This window comes from Rhinatrema bivittatum, chromosome 4 (assembly GCF_901001135.1).
Source record: "Rhinatrema bivittatum chromosome 4, aRhiBiv1.1, whole genome shotgun sequence".
In the NCBI taxonomy this organism is placed as follows: Eukaryota; Metazoa; Chordata; class Amphibia; order Gymnophiona; family Rhinatrematidae; genus Rhinatrema; species Rhinatrema bivittatum.
This window is the reverse complement of record NC_042618.1, coordinates 410,892,350-410,913,408: the sequence shown is the minus strand read 5'-3', so window position 1 is coordinate 410,913,408 and position 21,059 is coordinate 410,892,350. Positions and strand designations below refer to the sequence as shown.

The window sequence follows — 21,059 nt, the reverse complement described above, 5'->3', positions numbered from 1 at the left end:
TGATGCTCCCTAGGCGCTCGCACAACTTACTTTAATTTAAAGGGCCTGCGGCAGGAAAAAGCCCTGCGGCGCCCCAGAATGATTTCAACATGTTTACCTATAAAAGGCCCCTTCTGACACTGCTCCAGTGCCTCAGCAACAGGTCAACCTGCTTCCAAGTAGTGTGAGTTACCAGCATCTCCATCTTGGTTCCTGTGTTTCCACTCCCAGTTCCAGTTCCTGTCTTCATCTTTGGTCCCAGTTCCAGCCCAGCATCCTTTGTCTTCAGTCTTCACCTCCAGCTGCCATGGACCTTGCCTTCATGTCAGCCCTTGTTGTTGTCTCTTCAGTTCTTCAGTGTACTTCTCCTGCTTGTTCAGCTTCTCACCTGCCTGCTCTGCCTATCCATCCCCCCTGTTTCCTTCAGATGGATACTTGAGATTGGCCTCAGCCTGACATCTGGACCATCCTGACTGCCGCCTGCCTCCAACCATAGCCTGCCACAGGATGCATCTTGCCTTCTCCTGATCCAACCCTGCTACGTCTCCAGATCTTGCCACAAGCAGAGGCCCCCACCTAAGACCTGAGGCTCAACCAGAGGGGAACATTGGCTGGGAAAGGCGAAGCAGTATCTGGGCCTCTGCCTCATCCAGGTCTGCCTGCCAACAGAGCTCCTCCCTGCAGGTTGCGTCAACTCCGCCTTGGCCCAAGGGTCAAAGCTCACAACATCCCAAAATAAATAAAGGTTCAAAGACCTGCATTAAGTGTGGTGATAAAGCATGGCTTGTTTTATTCATATTTACAGTACTGAATCTGGAAGACTCCTCTGTGGGAGAATCTCATAGCCAAGAAGAAATGGGGGCTACATTAGGTGATACAAATGGCTTCATCTGACTTTAGGAGAAGAAATCTTTTGTCAATCTTCCTACTCAATTCATCCTTGAAACTGGTTTAAAATAATAATAAAACCCAGTTGGTACGATGGGTCTTCATTCTTCACTCAGTTTTCAATACTGCTATCTCTGAAGGTGTCGTGTTGCAGTTGAAAAGTGTGCACCGTTTTGTTCTATGCTTATCCTCCTTTTCAATCTGCCCCTTGTCTTCATTCCCCTCTCTGCAGACCACCTCTGTCAGCCTAATTTAACAATGGAAACCATGCCATGGAAGTCAACATATATACTACACCCTTCTATGCAAAACACCCAAGAAGCTCACAGTACAAGTAGTGTCAGCCTGCTTTTCTTCAGACCTTTGTGGGAAGAGAGCATTATGACGTAAATAAGAGTAGGGAAGAGCAGCCATAATATAGTCATGAGAAATTTACAATTGCCTCTATTTGCACTGTGCTGCCAGGGCTTCCATGGTACTATAAGCCCATCAGTCATTTTGTTTTTAAAGTGATTGGTAGTCAGGTATTTCCTTTTTATTTCTCAGTATATGGCAAACAGCAACAGCTGCTGCATTCATATATTCAACGATATCTACTTTTAAGTGCCTGCGTAACTGTAGCCAAGTGCTATAATTACTCATCCTCTGCTAGTCACAATAAACGATACTTTTCATTATTGAAAATGTCTGTTACTCTCAGAACCATAAAATCTGCAATTTTGTTTTTCATTTGGGAACAACTGTTTCTTTTGGGCACGATATTGTAAAGGCAGAATTTCATTTCTAAGGAGCAGATACTACAGCAGAAGAAGAGCTCAGGCTTAATTAAGTTAAAATAGGTTTTATTGCAATGAAGAGAAGTGACACAAATTATGAAATACTGCTTCTCATTCTCTCCTGTAATAAGTTTTGCATTCATCCTAAAATTCAAGAGCAATGGAGCCTACTGAATGCTGTTAAAGTTTCCATGATTAAAGTATATTTACAGTTTACTGTCCTTTCCTTCCTAGCAGAGTAATATATATATATATATATATAAACACACACACACCCAGAGAAGACCCACTATATATCTTATTTTCTAGCACAAGAGTTCTCAACCTAATCCTCAGGACACGGCCAGCCAGTCAGGTATTCAGGATATCCACAATGAATAATCATGAGGTAAATTTGAATGCACTGCCTCTGTTGTATGCAAATCTATCTCATGCATATTCACTGTGGATATCCTGAAAACTTGACTAGGTGTGTCCCAAGGACTGGCTTGTGAACTCTTGTTTTAGCAATATGAAGCTTTTCAAACTGCTGGATCTAAATACTCAGCACAGTAGACATATAAATGCAAATATAAGTTGCTAAGTAATAGTTGATTATCAACTGAGGAGACAATTGCGTGGTAAATATGCAGGCTAGCTTGTGGTGTATGTTGAACTTATTTTACCCCCAGGCTCATTTCTGGATATAGCATCATGGAAAAAAAATACTTTATCTCAAGATGTGAAGTGAGCCTTAAAGCTTATCGCTCTGAATGCTTTACCCCTCACGAAAGCACATGCCTACCAAGGCTATGCATTCCAGCCAAATGCCAACCTGTTGCAATCAAGTGATAAACAAGCCAGATTTTCCTTCAGGCAGTATACTTTCCGTGTCTAGACATCTCCCATTGCTAAAGGTTACACCAGAGCTAGCTCTGAAAGGTGGTTGGTTAAAAAAAAAAAAAAAAAAAAAGCTAGTCATTTCTGACAAGTACAAAATCCTGGTTGGAGGCATTAGTCAATATCGATTCATGTACAGAACGTCTTGTGTAGTAAATCATCTCATTCACTCCATTAACAGATCCAACAAAAATGTGCATAATTCCTCTAATATCTGTGTCACAAAAAACAATGTTTTGGAATGGCCCATTGAAATAAAATTCTGGTAGACACAGCCAGGGCCAGATTTAGGATTTGGGAGCCCATGGGCACGACTGGACAGTAGGAGTTGCGAGACCCTGGAGATCAGTCAGTAGGTGCAGTCTCTCTGCCTCCCCTCCCCAGAGTGCCATGGCGGTGTCCCTTCCTTAGCACAATTGCACTCCTCTTTGGCCTGGGTATTTGGTGCCCTGGGCAATTGCCTGTGTTGCCTATCCCTTAATCCAGGCCTGGACTCCAGACCAAAAGATAAGACAGCAAAAGACAGAGAAATCTTAAAACATCCAGCAAGTTTGGACTCACCTCATGGCTCATAATGCTACTGGAACCCAAGTGAGATAACTCTCCTGAGGTGAGATTCTGTTCCTTGGGCAGAGAAGGGAAACGGACAAAGGCGCTTTTACCTGTTGAATTACCTTAAGGTAGGGGTAGGCACCCCCAGTCCTGGAGTGCCACAAACCAGCTCTGGTTTTCCAGACAACCACAATGAATATGCACGAGCTATATTTATATAGGGCATGTAAATACACCTCATGCATATTCATTATGGATGTCCTGAAAACCAGAGCTGGTTGTGGCACTCCAGGACTGGGGGTGCCTATCTCGCCTTACGGTAAGTCAGCAGATCTGACTGCCTGTTTCATTTCATTATGTTTTTAAAATAAAATGAAAGGAAAACAAACAACATTTAATTTCTTTCCATTTGTTTTATTTAAAAGGTAAGGCCATAACTGCCACAAAAAAAAACCCCCTTCCATTCCAAGGCCCGCTCCCCTGGACCCTCTTAATCCTGTAATTAAACATTTTTTATCTCAAGGTAGGGCCCCATCTCCCAGAGCTCCTGCTCCACAGCTGCTACTATTGCAAATGATCCTGCTAGGTCAAGGCCAGCACCCTTATAAATTTGTGCCCTTGCAAATGGCCCAGGCCAGGCCAGCACCATTTTTCTACAGCAAACTTTGACAATGGCGCTGGCCTCAGTCTGCCAGCGACATTTATAATAGCGATGAGGCAGGAGTGACCAGGGACTGGTCCTGCCCCGTGAAGAAATATTCAATTACAGGTTTAAGAGGGTCCAGGCGGGGCCGGCGGAAGCGCTAGGCGAGCTAGGCCTGGGCCTACAGCGCCGGCCATTAGGGGGTGTGAGCGGCGGCAAAGAGGAGTGGGGATTCAAATCTCCACCCCTCTTTACCACCCCCACCTATGAGAAGTAGGAGTGCGGCAGAAGGTGCTTAGGGCACCTAATCCCCTTGCACTAGCCCTGAGTCCAGGGATAGGGATGGGGCCCTGGAGTGGGGTATTTTTTTATGGCTGTAGATTTGACTTTTTTTTTTTTAGTTTAGTTTTTTGTTTTTTTTAATGTTTTAAAGGAACAAAAGAAATGAAACAAACAACAAATGAAAAAAAAAAAAGCCATGAAATGAAGAAAATATTTGTCTGTGCCCACCCTATTGACATGAAAACAAATTCAAACCTAATAAATCTGACATCTTAACTTGTACAAAGAAATAGTGAGGGATTTAGATTTGGGGGGAGGGAGGGGTGGCAGCACTCAGCTGTGCATGGGGGGCGCTCAGCAGCTGGAATGCACGTGCGAGAGAGGAAGAAGAAGCCGGAAGGCAGCAGCTGCATCCACGGTTTTTGCCTGCTTCTTCCCTCTCTTGGCCCATCTGCCTGGGGCGGGGGGAAGCATTGCGTACGGTAGTTAATCTGCAGCACTAAACTGATTTCTAGGACCTGAAAGAAGATCCTGCTGGGTGGCATCGAAGCAGTGGCCAAAGGTTTATCAGCCAAAAGTCAGCTGAGGAGGAGCAGCAGCTACTGCAAATTTGTGCCCCAAAACACGTTTAGTGATCCAAAATATAAGGGAAAAAAACACACGTGTAGGTTCCTATAGGTTCCTAATCTCAGAAAAAAGGTCTGAGATTAAACAAAATACATGCACAGGAAAGGAGAAACCCCCTCTTTCCAAGCTACTATCAGCTAGGAGAAATGATGCTTTCATCCTGTTTCTCCTTACAGGTGACAGTAAGACAACCTGCAACACTGGTATTTTTTTATATCTTTTTTGTTATACTTTTGTGCTTTCTATCAGGCCGATACAGTACAGTGCGCTCTGACTGCTCTTGGATGCGCGTTTTGGATGCTCTTGAATGCTCTTGGATGCTCTTGGATGCGCGTTTTCCCTTACCCCTTATTCAGTAAGCGGCGGAAAACGTGCGTCCAACCCGCGGCACCTAATAGCGCCCTCAACATGCAAATGCATGTTGATGGCCTTATTAGGTATTCCCCACGATACAGAAAGTAAAATGTGCAGCCAAGCCGCACATTTAACTTTAAGAAATTAGCGCCTACCCAAAGGTAGGCGCTAGTTTCTGCCGGCACCGGGAAAGTGCACAGAAAAGCAGTAAAAACTGCTTTTCTGTGCACCCTCTGACTTAATATCATAGCGATATTAAGTCAGAAGGGTAAAAAAAAAGTAGAAAAAAAAAGAAAAAAAATTTTTAAACGGGCCGGCGGCTGTCGGCCTGAAAACCGGACACTCAATTTTGCCGGCGTCCGGTTTCCGAGCCCGTGGCTGTCAGCGGGCTCAAGAACCGATGCCGGCAAAATTGAGCGTCGGCTGTCAAACCCGCTGACAGCCGCCACTCCAGGCTAAAAGGAGGCGCTATGGACGCGCTAGTGTCCCTAGCGCCTCCTTTTGCCTGTTTCTACCACACCACCTCAATTGCATACTGTATCGCGCGTGCCGGGAGAGCGTCTGCTCTCCCGCGTTTTTACTGAATCGGCCTGTATATAAATACCAGGAAAAGTCAGTGTCCTCTAGCTAACATTTTCTGCTCTCTCCTGTCTTATCTTAACGTCTAGTAGGCCCTGAAAGCTACAACTATCATTCCTCCTGTTCTGGGAAAGAAAAGGCCCCATTGTTAGTGTCTGCAGAAAATCCCAGCACATGCTAAATCCAGAAGGTACCCAGCATCTCGTCCAGCCCTGCGTCGGTACAGTACATTCGTGACAGGACATCATAACCAATACGGCTGTATTGCATCCAATAGCCGAGATATGATTTGCAAGCCTCTTGCTGACATGACTATTCCCAAGGTACTGAGGGAAACAGCTGGAAGAAACTGAAAAATTAAAAAAAAAAAACCAACTAAGCAGCAAAATGTTTCAAGATGCAGGGGAAATATTGCCACTTGATGTGTCTTTCTGGAACATTCAGCACATAAAGGTAACCCTTTTTTTTAGGTGTTTGTGTGGGTCAGTGTACCACTAACAGAGAAGAATGCACATTTAGGCACAGTTTACTTGATTTAAAAGGTCACTTCCGTAATGGGAGTCAGCAGAATGAATAACTAAGAGTAATAATTAAGAGTAAACTGGGCTAGGGCCAACACTGGACACACTAGGGCCCAGGGTAGAAATTAAGGTCTAGACCCCACCAGTGCCAGGTGCCCTGCCTCAATGACATCACTCAGCTTTGCCAAAGGAGGACCCCCTTGTGCTGCTGGGGCCCCTGAACAATTGCCCTGAATCCCACCTTCCTCTTACCCCACCAGAACTGACCCCAGACAGGGCTGGCATGACCAGACAGATAGATAGCAACTACCCAGACAAATAATGGCCTCACTGCTTAGAAGTGAATTTGATCATTGCATTAGTAAAAAATGCTTTTCTAAAACATGTTGAATGAAACTCTGCTGAGACAAGAAAAGCTAGGGCCGGCGCTTCCTTACCTTCCTTACTGGAAATGAACCTGTAAGCAGGGAAGCGTCCCAGTGAACTCCAGACAAGACGTTGTGTGATGAGTCACAGGCCATCTGGCACAGCTGGGCATTCCTTCTCATTGCTAAATTCTGTGATTAATTCCAAGCAGCAACTTGCATGCAGTGATGGTGCAACTTATGGAGTCCGCGTGTCGTCCTGCTAGCAAATTACTGTGGCGTGCCGGTATGCCACAGCCATCTAATGCTCTCCAAAAGCAGGAGGCAGCAGGCCTGCAGGCAGAATGCATTTTGCCGCTTGGTGTGGGAGTGGAATAAGCACTTTAAGCAGCTCTTATGGGTGGAGCAGGCAGTTACATTCTGCAAGTGAAAACTAGCTTAGGCAATGCTCTGTGCAAAGGGCTGCTTTGCTCACACCTTGGGATGGATGTAGGCAACATATAATTATGGCACAGGTCTTCCTTGTTTTTTTTTTTTTTTTTGCTGCCTTTCTTCACCCCCCTCTTCCCAGGTACAGACAATTTCCAATACTGCACTACCAGCTGTGGCACAGCTGCCCTGTGTTAAAATCCATTCCTGGTCCCCTTTGCCCTAGCTTTTTTTCCTCTATTTTTTTTCATCATGTTTTATTTCTCTTACTTCATTTTTATCTGTGCATCAGAACTGAATTGAAAAAAAAAACCAAGGCCAGTATGGTGACTGACTGACCACTAAGCTAAGTTAAAACTACTGTTTTATCCCCACTGCGATAACCAACTAACAGGCCGATACAGTAAAATTCACTCTCCTGGCGCGCGCACAGGCCAGTGTCCTGTGTGCGCGATTCAGTAAACCAAAATATTTAAATTAGGGCCCGCAGTAAAAAGAGGCGCTAGGGACACTAGCGCATCCCTAACGTCTCATTTTGGACAGGAGCGGTGGCTGTCAGCAGGTTTGACAGCCGATGCTCAATTTTGCCGGCGTCGGTTCTCAAGCCCACTGACAGCCACAGGTTCAGAAATCGGACGCCGGCAAAATTGAGCGTCCGGTTTTCAACCCGTGAGCCGCGGGCTGATTTTAAATTTTTATTTTTTACTTTTTTTAACTTTTGGGGCCTCTGACTTAATATCGCCATGATATTAAGTCGGAGGGTGCACAGAAAAGCAGTTTTTACTGCTTTTTTGTGCACTTCCCCAGCAGAAATTAACGCCTACCTTTGGGTAGGCACTAATTTCTTAAAGTAAAATGTGTGGTTTGGCTGCACATTTTACTTACTGTATCGCGCGGGAATAACTAATAGCGCCCGCAACATGCATTTGCATGTTGCGGGCGCTATTAGGATCGGGGGGGGGGGGGGTTGGATGCGCGTTTTCGACGCGCTATTACCCTTACTGAATAAGGGGTAAAGCTAGCGTGTCGAAAACGCGCGTCCAAATGCCGATTAACAGTGCGCTCTACTGGAGCGTACTGTACTGTATCGGCCTGATAGAAATAAAGGGCAAACAAGTTGTAGGCGAGGCCATCTTATTGGACCAACTAAATGCATCTGTGGCCCGCTTTCAAGAGCTAGGCTGACCTGACGAAGGGACGGATGTATTGAGTTAGTCCAATCAAAATTCTCACCCACAACTTGTTTGTGGACCCTTTGTTTCTTCGCTGGTTATAGCGATGACTTTAAGGACTGAAACAGTGGTTTTAACTTTGATAGTGGATTAACTAACACAGCAACCAAATTACCGGTACTTTGCTACAATCAGTAGAAAGAGTGTGACAGTCAGATAAACAGGGCATCGCAACTAGAGGGGCAGGTTTTCTGCACTATTAGTGTGGCTGAGATTGCAGCTGGGGATGCTGCCTTTATGAACGTATTTATTTTTATTTATTTTATTTAAAGTTGTTTATATGCTGCCTTTACAATGAAGTCGAGTTCACAAAGTGGCTGGGAGAGGCCTTAGGAACCTAAACTCCAATGCTCCGCTCCAATCAAGCTTCCCTCCCCACCTCACGTAAGCAGTACACCATTTTGTTAATTCACTTCCGGATTTTATTACCGTACACATCCTTCCAACAGCATTATCCCAAAAAAAACGTTTGCAGGACACCTCATCCTGCAGCCTCAACAGCCCATCCAGATCCTGATCTCATGGGGGGGCCCTCCTTAGATCCCCCCCCTGACAACCAATGAAAGTAAAGACATTTTGTTTAAATTTAATCACAGGTGACTGTTGCCACTTGTGCATTCTGAAGGGGGAAAAGAGCAAGCATGTGAGAGAGCGTGTATGTAAATCCCTGAGCAAGCCCGCGAGTGTGTGCGTGTGTGTGTGTCCGTTAAAGAGTCTGCTTTCCCTCTTACCCCCTCTTAATCCAAGACAACCTCAAGGTGACTGGAAGTCAAAAGCTCCCGGGTATAGAGAACAGAGTATTTTTAATACTTATTACTTTAAATTTTTGGGTGTTATTTGAAGTATCTACTGTTTTGACAAAATGTACAGCTGTTTCAGAAATTAAAAATATGAGTTTTTAATTATTGGGAGGTAGATATTCAGCTATTATTAAGCTGAGAAAGTCAGCCAGATAACTTTATCCAGCTAATTTGAGACCTGTCTAACTTATCCGGTGAACACTGACCCCTCTCTGGTTAAGTTAGTCAGATAAGTAGCCATGCCCCAGAATGCTCCCCATCTCATCCATCACTTATCTGGCTAAGTGATGCTAAACATGGACCTCTGGATGTTCTGTTCATCAGCTGTTTAAAATATTTGTTTTATTAGTATAGTTTTAGGACTGATGTTTTATATTTTTTGATTGTATTCTTTGATGTTTTATGAGGAATGGTGATGTTTCTATTTTTCCCATGGTCTGGCTTGTTGTGGTTACCAATTCAGTTTGTGTCTGCATGTTTCTATTTATACTTGTGGAGGTCCATATTCAAAAGCATTTAGCCGGATAACTGAAATGGGAGTTCAGTTAGTCGGATGACCTATCTGGCTAACTCTAGCCATGCCACTGAATATATAACACAAGTTAGTCAGATAAATTTATCCAGCTAACTTGCCAAGCCGCACAGTGGCTGAATATGGTCCTCATGGTCTCTTCTTTATTTGATGAGGGTCTGCCTGTGTTCACCATGTGTGACCAAGATGAGTTTTTTTGCTAACATGTAGTTTCTGTGTAGGGATCTATAGCAGCCTGGCTTGTTCTGTTTTGCCAATAGAATATGTATTGATGTTTCAGGGCCCGAAATAATATTTGCAGTGTTGCATTTTTTATGGGTAGGATTCTTACTGTTTGAATGCTGGCAGTTACTGTTGTTTTGCTATGGGAGGTTTACTATATTGTAATTATAATGCAGTTTACTTATGGCTTTCTGAGGGCCAAGCCCAAACCTAATACACTTTACAAGAGGCCTAATACCATTACCATAGGATTTCTTCACTGGTGCCCACTCCTGGGGGAATTTGTGCAAAATAAATTGAAATTTCTGCACACATAATTTTAAAATTCTACACACAAAAATGGAAAATTCTGTAAAATTCTGCATACTTTATATTGGTCAAAATAACACAATATACATGACAATCTTTAAGTAATTCATCTGAAATGTAATACAGAAAAAATGTATTAGTTAAAGATGCAGAGTTTTAAATATTTTGAGCAGAATTTCCCTAGAAGTACATTGTAAGACTGTCCCTTCCTTCCTCTCTCCCTGCTCCCCTGGCCAATCTCCTTTCACTGCCTTCTCAGGCCTGCCTACTCGTTCACTATCTCTCCCCTTCCCCGCTAGGCTCAACCCCTTCCACTCTATCTCCACTCCCAGAGTTTGACCCCTCTCTCAGTACTGCCCCTCACATAGGCAAGCTCCCTCTCTCTAGTGCACATATGCGCTCCCTCTTACAGGCTTTCTCACACAGGTTTTCTTTCTTTCTAATGCATACACCCTCCCACAGGCTCCCTTTGTCCCTCCCTCTCTCACACACACAAGCTCCCTCTCTCTCGTGCACATATGTGCCCCCTCTTACAGGCTTCCTCTCTATCTCTCATACACCCACACACACCCTCACACAGGCTTCCTTTCTTTCTAATGCATACACCGTCCCACAGGCTCCCTCTGTCCCTCCCTCTCTCACACACACAAGCTCCCTCTCCCTCGTGCACATATGTGCCCCCTCTTACAGGCTTCCTCTCTATCTCTCATACACCCACACACACCCTCACACAGGCTTCCTTTCTTTCTAATGCATACACCGTCCCACAGGCTCCCTCTGTCCCTCCCTCTCTCACACACAAGCTCCCTCTCTCTCGTGCACATATGTGCCCCTTCTTACAGGCTTCCTCTCTATCTCTCATACACACACACCCTCACACAGGCTTCCTTTCTTTCTAATGCATACACCCTCCCACAGGCTCCATCTGTCCCTCCCTCACTCACACACACAAGCTCCCTCTCTCTCGTGCACATATTAGGGATGTGCATTTGTTTCATCCATTTCCTATACAAGCATGTAATAGGAAACATATGAAACATATGAAACGAATGCACATCTAATTGACATGTAATGGGAAACGTATGAAACGAATTAAACGAATGAAACAAATGCACATCCCTAGCACATATGTGCCCCCTCTTACAAGCTTCCTCTCTATCTCTCGTACACCCACACACACCCTCACACAGGCTTCCTTTCTTTCTAATGCATACACCCTCCCACAGGCTCCCTCTGTCCCTCCCTCGCTCACACACACAAGCTCCTTCTCTCTTGTGCACATATGTGCCCTCTCTTACAGGCTTCCTCTCTATCTCTTGTACACCCACACACACCCTCACACAGGCTTCCTTTCTTTCCAATGCATACACCCTCACATAGGCTTCCTCTCTATCTCTTGTACACACACACCCTCACACAGGCTTCCTTTCTTTCTAATGCACACACCCTCCCACAGGCTCCCTCTGTCCCTCCCTTGCTCACACACACAACTCCCTCTCTCTCATGCACATATGTGCCCTCTCTTACAGGCTTCCTCTCTATGTCTCGTACACACACACCCTCACACAGGCTTCCTTTCTTTCCAATGCATACACCCTCACACAGGCTACCCATCTTTCTCTCTCATACACACACCTCTACACTCAGCCTCTCAGTCTCTCACACAAATGACCACTACACAAGGACTCACCGGGGCCAGCTCCGCTTGTGGCATGCCGGGACTTGCACCTCCCTCTTCACCGTGATGCGGCATGCTGGGGCCTCCTTCCTCCGCAGCAACGCGGCATGCCAGGGCCTCCTTCCTCTTTAAGGCAATGCGGCACACCAGGGCCTCCTTCCTCTTCGCCATGACATGGCATGCTGGAGCCTCCTTCCTCTTTGCCTCCTTCCTCTTTGCGGCATGCCAAGGTCTCTTTCCTCTTCACTGTGACGCGGCACGCCAGGGCCTCCTTCCTTTTTACAGTACGCCGGGGCCTCCTTCCTCTTTGCTGCAATTCAGCATGTCAGGGCCTCCTTCCTCTTTGCAGCACACTGGGGCCTCCTTCCTCTTCACCACAACGTGGCACGCTGAGGCCTCCTTTCTCTTCACTGCAACGTGGCATGCTGGGACCTCTTCCTCTTCGCAGCACGCCGGAGCCTCCTTACTCTTTGCCGCCTTCCTCTTCGTATCAAACATCAAGGGAACCCCTTGATATGTGGTTTGTGTGCGGTCGCTATTTTAAGACCAACCACAAACCTCATATCAAGGGGTTCCCTTGATGTTCAGTGTTGAAGATCTCTTGAGTAAAGGGAACGAGGTTGGTTGTTGATTAGTCCTTCCTCTTCATGGCAAGCCAAGGTCTCTTTCCTCTTCACCGTGACATGGCACACCGGGGACTCTTTCCTCTTCACCGTGATGCGGCACGCCAGGGCCTCCTTCCTTTTTACAGTACGCAGGGGCCTCCTTCCTCTTTGCCGCAATTCGGCATGTCAGGGTCTCTTTCCTCTTTGCAGCACACCGAGGCCTCTTTCCTCTTCACCACAACATGGCACACTGAGGCCTCTTCCACTTCGCAGCACGCCAGAGCCTCCTTCCTCTTCGTATCAAACATCAAGGGAACCCCTTGATATGTGGTTTGTGTGCGGTCGCTATTTTAAGACCAACCACAAACCACATATCAAGGGGTCGCTATTTTAAGACCAACCACAAACCACATATCAAGGGGTTCCCTTGATGTTTGGTGTTGAAGATCTCTTGAGTAAAGGGAACGAGGTTGGTTGTTGATTAGTCCTTCCTCTTCGTGGCAAGCCAAGGTCTCTTTCCTCTTCACTGTGTCACGGCATGCCGGGGCCTCCTTCCTTTTTACAGTACGCCGTGGCCTCCTTCCTCATTGCTGCGATGTGGCCCGCTGAGGCCTCCTTTCTCTTCACCACAATGAGGCACGCTGGGGCCTCCTTTCTCTTCACCACAATGCGGCACGCTGAGGCCTCCTTTCTCTTCACCACAATGAGGCACGCTGGGGCCTCCTTTCTCTTCACCACAACGTGGCACACTGGGGCCTCCTTCCTCTTCACCACAATGTGGCACACTGAGGCCTCCTTTCTCTTCACCACAATGCGGCACGCTGGGGCCTCCTTTCTCTTCACCACAATGAGGCACGCTGGGGCCTCCTTTCTCTTCACCACAACGTGGCACGCTGGAGCCTCCTTCCTCTTCACCACAATGCGGCACGCTGAGGCCTCCTTTCTCTTCACCACAATGAGGCACGCTGGGGCCTCCTTTCTCTTCACCACAATGCGGCCTGCTGGGGCCTCCTTTCTCTTCACCACAATGAGGCACGCTGGGGCCTCCTTTCTCTTCACTACAACGTGGCACGCTGGGGCCTCCTTCCTCTTCACAGCACATCGGGGCCTCCTTCCTCTTTGCCGCAATGTGGCACGCTGGGGCCTTCTTCGCCACAAACGGGATGGGGTCCACTCGTGTCATGGTGGGATCTGCCTCAAATTCTGCGCAGAAAGTTGTATTTCTGTGCAGGGGGCGAATTCTGCACAAAACTCTGCACTCCGCAGTAGCGCAGAACTCCCCCAGGACTAACTGGCACCATAGCAGTGTATGCACTGTAAATATAATACATGTACTGCAAGTGATCACTTTACCTCAATAGACTGTACTTTGAATGTCCTTTTTCATGTAACTCTCTTAGAAATGCATAATTTTTAACTGTGTGTGTTGGTGGGGGAGCACAAGACTGTAAGATTCACCTAGAGTGCCTAATATCCTTGCAACGACCCCGAGAGAATTCACCATCACAAACAGTCACCATTCACCTGTCTCCCACTTCCCCAGGGGGACAAATGTTGAGGCGACATATGGAGGTGAACTTGGAAGTTATTTCTAATCTCCCTTATTCCCTCCTGCCATTGCTGCTTCTACCTCCCCCTTCTCTTTCTCCCCCACCACTTACCTATCCTGACCAACTGGCCTTGGTCTGCTAATTGACATCCCTTCTCTTGTACTTGCCCCTGGGGACCCTGTGTTGATCCTCTCCGCAGGGATGCCAAAGGCTGAAAGTAGGAGCCCATTTCTAACAAATAGCGAGCTGGGGGAGGGAAGGTCAAAAACGATGGCCCGGTTTTTCACCTTTGGCCACTGACGGGGTGAGCCATTTCTTTATTTAATTTATATTCCGCTTCTCCGGCACTTCAGAATGGATTGCATGAAGGTACTGTGGACCGAGGTGGCTTTGCCAGCTGCAGCTCTGACTTCTCCCTGGAGCTTGCTCATCCAGCCTGCCAGCTGCTGCAATTTTCCCGCCAGTGCCATCGGAGGTTTTATCTGACTGAACCACTCTGTGCGTGGGCTCTCAAAAGATGCCAACAGGGCTTGATTTTTCAGAGTGGCCATCCTAAGCAAATTAGTCTTCTTCTTAGATCATCTGTTTGCAAAGATATCTGACGGATATCCTGAAAACCAGAACTGTCAGTGCCCCTCACTGAAAACCTTTAGGGCATGCACTCCAAACAAAAACATGACAGACTTGCAAGCCTTAAGATAAAAGCATCTTTATTCTATTTAAGGGAATTTTGGTTCGATGTCCATCTCTAGCGTTATGCTACAGTTTGCTAATAGGAAGCCCAGTTTTCATGCCAATCTGCGATACAGCATTTGTGCGTGTGAGTGGATGTGTGGACATTAATGCTAATATGATATTTATAAAAGGTGTGGCAGGGAGCAGCATGGTTCATAATAGACCACCTATTTCTGCTCCAAAAGTATGTTTGTTTATTTCCAATACAGGGAAATGCATTCTTTTGCTTCCCATTTTATAAACAAAGAATTGTGAGCGAATAAACACCCGGACTTAAAAGTGGAGGCAGGTTTTTTTTAGAAAGTATGCATGAGTATCTGGAATCACCGGTTCACCACCCAGTCTTTCTCCAGTTCTGGACGTTCTAGCACCTCACCCTGAATTCCCATCTCCCACCCAAAAACTGCAGACAACAGATAACTACAATTTCAGTTGTGCAAGTCAATTAGCAGATGTAAAAGTTGACGAACAAGTTCAGTAGTGTATACACGTATCTCTTTTAAAATAGCAACTACTGTGTGCGCTTTTCAACCATACGAATGGCCATTTTCCCCAGTAAAATCTATGCATAAAAACAAAAATATGCATACACTCTCGACATTTGTAAAATAACATATGCTTGCGTACATGCTACTACTTACGCGTGTATATACTATTTTTATGTGCAGGACCCTTTTGAAAATGATTTTTAAAAAATGGTTTTAAACCATGATAATATCTCTTAAAAATCTGCTGCAATCACCTTTCCAGGGCAGACCTCTGTGTCTCCAGTTAAGAATAGTGGGTTAGTTCAGACATGCTACGGATAAAGAGCTGTTTATCAGCTGACATTCTGTATCAATCTCTCTTTGACTTTCCCATGCTAAAAGCATCTTGTGGGGAGGAAAAGGGATGAGCGTGTTGCTGTGAGACTGAGTCTGGGCCTGTCTGATCACAGATAATTGATTAGGATGAGGCACTCAGCAGCCTCCTTTTGACATTCAGTTCTGGTGAAAGGGCCTTGCTGTTAGTCACTTTGTTCTGCTTAGCTGGGGTTTCAGAGATGTTTTAAAGATAAACCAGCTCTTGATCACTGGTTGGAATGTGTTGCTATTCTTTTCCAAAATCTTTTGTTCTCTGGACAAAACTAGACTGCAATCATGCATAATCTAGTTGGAAAATACTAGACAAAAAAAAAAAATAACTAGTTCAAATCTTCTGGAAACTGGATTCTCAGTTCATACAATATGTTCTGCAGGTGTTTTGCTGCCAACAGATAGATAATGGGTGCATTTTTGTGAATAGCTTAATTGAATATGACAATCAGAATTATGGACTTAGATGAATGAAAATTGGGAGTCCAGTTTTATTATTCACAGACCTGATGCAGTCAGGGATGGCTTCCTTACATTGCCTCACTAATTACCTTAACCCTGACATAGAAAGAATACTCATCCAAAGGGTGAGTTAGTTTAACCTTCATAGCTCATGGGATGTATCATCTTCTTGAGTAGCAAATTGTAGGATTACACTGCGCTATGGAGGCCTTCCTAAGAATGTGGTTTGAAACTGCTGCTTTATTTCACGGCAGCCACCCCGAACCGCAAAGTAACATACAAAATTTTGGCAAACAAGGGCCATTTGGCCCATCTAGTTTGCCTGGTTGCCCCTGACCATACTGCTCTAGCTGAGGGTATCTTTTAGCTGTCCAGGCTTAACTGCCTTCATTGTTCTAGCTTTGGCCAGCACCCTTTCTTACCCTTACCCATCCACCCACTGTACTAAGGATATCTCTCAACTGTTAGCTGTACAAGCTTGACCACTTGCAGGATATCGCTCCTTCTCCCTAGCTGGGAAGTGTAACCAAGTCAGCCTGCAGCCCATAATAAGAAACTGGCCACTCTCACACCCAAATTATATCTAAGAATGTATCAATCCTCGTTGCCTTTTCATGTGGTTGGCTTTACCTCCTCTTCTTAATACAGCTGTACCACTGTTCTGTGCAGGGTGGCTTTGCCTTTCATTGCGTTTGTTTAAAGACAGGACACCGCTCATCTGTTCTGTTAGGCTGTTTTAGATGGTTGTTATACCCCGGAGAGTTGGGAATGTTGGTTTCCATGTTTATCCTGCTTATCTTGTTTGCTATGGGGGGTATAGATATGTTCTTTCTACTTTGCTATTCGTTATGCCATATCTCAGTGTTTTAGTCTTGGTTGTTTCGTGCTGGCTGTACTATTGTGTGTAATTTGTACATTTTGGTTTTTCCTCCTTAAAACTCAATAAAACATAAGTTACAAAAAAAAAAAAAAAAAAGACAGGACATGCCAATGATACAAAAGTACCATTAACATTTTCCATGACCAATAGCCCATCCAGGGCAATCTATAGTCCTGTAAGGATATGTGTGTGTCTGGTGCACATATTTTTTTTGGCATGGGGGGGGGAATAGATAATATCACTCATCACATGCAAATGCAAAGTAACTAGAGTTCCTTAACTTTAAATGGAGTAATCTGAACTTACATCAGGCCACTGCTATACCGTGCGCTGGCTGCAGTGCACAGCTGCACCCCGCAACTGGACACGCATTTTGAACATGCTAATCCCCATTTTGCATTGGGGGATATGGACGCACATCCAAAACGCGCGTACATATCTCCCAGCCTGTGCACGGTATAGCATCGGCCTGATTGTAAGTTCAGATGACTGTTTAAAACTAAGGAACTCTAGTTACTTTGCATATAATATTTTTAGCACATAGGTAATATTTACATTCCATTTAATTTGAGTAGATTGCCAAGTAGGAGGGCAATAATAAATGTACTCACTTTATTTAAAAAGACTCCTTCGCTCTACCCCCTCCGTTTGCATGTCTTGCACTGCATCATTGCAGCAGGCAGAATTAACATGCATTTTTCTGTCCTGGTGTAAGCCTCTCTTTTATACAGTATGTACAGCACAAGAGAAAGCATGCCTTGTAGACTTCCTGGACAGCCGGGTCAAGATCCGTAAGCAGGTAATGTCAATAGCCAGAACAAACAGTACATTTCAGAAGGCGCACTCTAAGCCTGAAGGGCAATACTGCTACAAATTTAGGTCATACATATGGGTGTGTCCATGCGATGTATTACTAGTACATGTGAAACTGCATCTGCATTATATGGTTCACTGATACAGCACCTATAGATAGATATTCATGCTAAACAAAAAAAAAAAAAGGTAAATTGTTGCAGATTCCATTTTTGTGGCATAAGCCTTCCTTTTAACCCTTTGGCACCCATTCCCAAACTCTGATAAAAAAAAAAAGACAGGGACGGTGAACTCGAGTTTCCGCCAGGTCCATATAATGCAGGTTCCAGCACCTGCTCCCCTGGGAACGGGCTTCCGAGGGAACTGGTCCCTTCTTCTCCGCCCCCCCCCCCCCCCCCCCGGTGCTCCAGTGTTGCACGGGTCCTAACTTTCTGTGCAGTTAACTATGACAGTGCAGCCAGACGCTTCCTGCTGAAAACTTCATAGAGAGAATACCCCTGGCGGAGGAGCTGCAGGCGGTGTCTGCAGGCGGGAATCCCTCCCCCTCACCTCGTCCCTAAAGAAGCTTCTGCCCCCCCCCCCCCCCCCCCCCCCCCCCCTATTATTGACCACTCACCATCCTGCCCGTTCCCTTCTCCGTGGCTCGGTTGACCTTGCCGTAGGTCCCTTTCCCCAGGGTCTCCAGCACTTCGTACCGGTGCTTCACGCTGTGCTTGTGGTGGTGTTTTCTCACCGCGACGGCGGAGTCCGGGGACCGGCTGGGCCCCTCCCGGGCGGCCTCCTCCCTTGCCGGCGGCGCCCCGTTCTTCTTCGGTCTCCCGCGCCGCTCGCCGCCGCCGCCTCCCATCGCCTTCCCTTCCATCGCGACCCTCCTGTGGTCACTGCCCCTGCTCTGCAAAGTGACACCCGTCATGGCTGCAAGCTCCTGCGACCCCCCAGAAGGGTCGGCGAAACCGGTGTGAGGAAACCTGCTTCAGTCACGTTTGCCCCCCCCCCCCCCCCCCCCAAGGCATTTTGCATCTAAAAATCCCCGACGTGAAATCACCGTCTATGAGAGGCTGACAAGGCGTGCAACCGGCATGGGCAAAGCACTTTGAAGATGCATGTGCGCTGCATGAAGTCAATTTGTAATCCGGTTTTGGGTGAAGAGCCCGGTCACCACTGCAAAGCCCGGGCCCTTTGCTCCTGCGGGGACTGTGGCTCTCGGTGCAGGCAGCGCCTCTCCGTTCTCGGAATAAGTTAATGCCGCTTGCGGCTCTGGCTGCTGCCTTGGCACCTGCTCGCTTGCAGCCTGCAGCCCTCCCTCCTCGCAGCACAGCGTCCGCCGGCTCCCTCCTCACTTCATCCTCCTGCCCCTGCCCCGCCCTGGAGAAGCAGCTGCAGAATTCCTAAGCCGATCCTGGGTTTTGTCTGCTGGAGTGCGCCCCCCCCCCTCTCTCTCTCTCTCCTTGTTCCCCTTCCCCTCCGGCGGAGCGGCAGAAGCGGCTGCAGCTGCCCGCTCCTCGCTCTCCGTCTCTGCACACGGAGCTCTGGCCTTACATACTCTCCGGAGAAGAGGGAGCAGCAAGAAGGTGGAGTCTAAGCTACTCTCATCCCGGTTTGCTGGGTTGTTTGTTTGTTTGTTTTTTTCATCTTTCTTCCCACCTGCCTGCCTCACTTCCCAGCATTGACCCGAATTTCTGGCGCCTCTCGTGCCGTTCGCGGCTTTGAGAAATAAAATGGAAAAGATGAGAGACCAGATCTGAGCTTCTTTGCTGCACTTCCGGCTGCTCCTTCTATCCTCGGCTCCTTTTATGCCTGAAAGAAAAATCTTACAAGAGAACACATGGGTTAAGCGTGAACTGATGTAGAAAAAGAGAAGCTGAAGTTGGCTTCAGCAGGAAAAGGCTTAACATCTACTTAGACTGTGGGTTTTTCTGTGATTCTTATAGTCAACTAGAGGAGAAAATCACCTGCATTTTATATGCTAAACTTATCTCAGAGGCGCTATCAGGACTCCTTTAAGATTTTTCTGAATCCCTTCACTTTAAATTTAATCGTATATCAGGAAGATGTGAAAGCAATAGGGTTGGTGAACCAAACTCTCGCCTCTGGAGACTTTTGCTCTGGTATGGCTGCCTTAGACCAGAGATGTAAGGAGTTCAGCAATCCTAAAAGTGCATCACAAGTGCACGGCACATAATTTGGGGACTTCAATGAGAAATACAGGAGCCTTTCATGGCAACTTCAATAGAACCAAAAACAGTTAAAAACTCACACAAAAACATTTAATTCAACACTTTGTTTCACTATAGAATGTAATTGGAAATTTTAGATGAAATAGACAAAGAACAGGCAAAAATTGCCAATTTTGCAAAGCCCCTATTCTCTTTATTTCTTTTGAAATGCACTGAAATGCTGCAAGGCTGATGAATTTCACATCTTCCGCCCTTGAGAGAGAGTTTACCTGCTAAAGACCTTGGTAAGCTGTTTCATGGTGCTAAATGAAAGATTCACCCTTCATACACATCCCTAGTGACAGCAGTAAGACTGTTCTAGTTCATCCAAGCTGAAGTAGCAGGAGGAAGCTTGGACGGCGCTCATCAATGCCTCTGGCCAGCCTCGTGACTTTCATGAACTCTACAGCCCAGCAAACCTGCTAGTGCCGGAGTTACATCTTCATGGATTTGTACGACTATAGACACCAGCATTGAATTCCTACTGCCGATTACTATCCTCTGTCCATTCCCAGAGATGAACACTAGCAGTGTCTGTCTGATGCACCATTCTGCATTTAATTTTGAAAAAGATGCAAGTAAAAATACGCCGGTGTGCCAGCAATGGTCCGTAGCAGAATCAAGAGTCTACAAAAGGAGTTGATGGATGCCAAACTCATAAAGACAAAGAACCAGATGTGGGAAGGGAAAGTTAAAATTTATACGGTATGGGGTACATTTTCAAAGATTTTAAGGCACCTTTTGAGAGGGTAAAAATAGAGTTAACCCACCTAAGTCAGCCATATGCAGGCAAGTGGATATGTAGCCACCTGAAAGTACTTAGGTACTTTTGTCCACATAGAAAAGAGATGTTCCTGATAGGGGAAGGGTGTTTTGGAGATGTATTTGCAAACTCATACTACTACTTATCATTTCTATAGTGCTACTCAACATGCACAGCGCTTTCCTTTTTACAAAAGAAAGCAAGTATCAGGCAGGCACCACTAACGCACCAAACTTACACCATCGTTTTGAAATATAGGCAGGTAGGTGCATATTTTTAGCTGCATTAACAACCTGCTATTCAGACACAGTGCATGCAGGCACTTGGTGTTTGAAAATCAGTCCCTTTTGTGTGGGTTTAAAAGCCCACGTGTGTGTACCTTTGAAATTGGATGCCCTATTGAAAATGTGCCCGAATGTACAGGCCCAGCGCTACCAGGTGTACAAACCGTACGATTGCATGGAGTGACACACCGAGGAGGGCGATGGACAGGGCCCCATCAGGAGCAGCAAGAAGCCCTTGTGGCCATGGGTG

The 21,059-nt window shown here is 46.2% G+C and overlaps 1 protein-coding gene across 1 annotated transcript in view; it reads right to left on the bottom strand.

The window, feature by feature from the left end:
• LOC115091186 (NUAK family SNF1-like kinase 1) overlaps nucleotides 1-19,313 on the bottom strand; it is a 79,727-nt gene extending 60,414 nt beyond the window's left edge. The window contains exon 1 of the mRNA XM_029601193.1: nucleotides 18,163-19,313. Coding sequence (XP_029457053.1) covers nucleotides 18,163-18,459 — 297 coding nt within the window. The 5' untranslated portion in view covers nucleotides 18,460-19,313. The remainder of the gene's footprint in view (nucleotides 1-18,162) is intronic.
• Nucleotides 19,314-21,059: the final 1,746 nt, after the last annotated feature.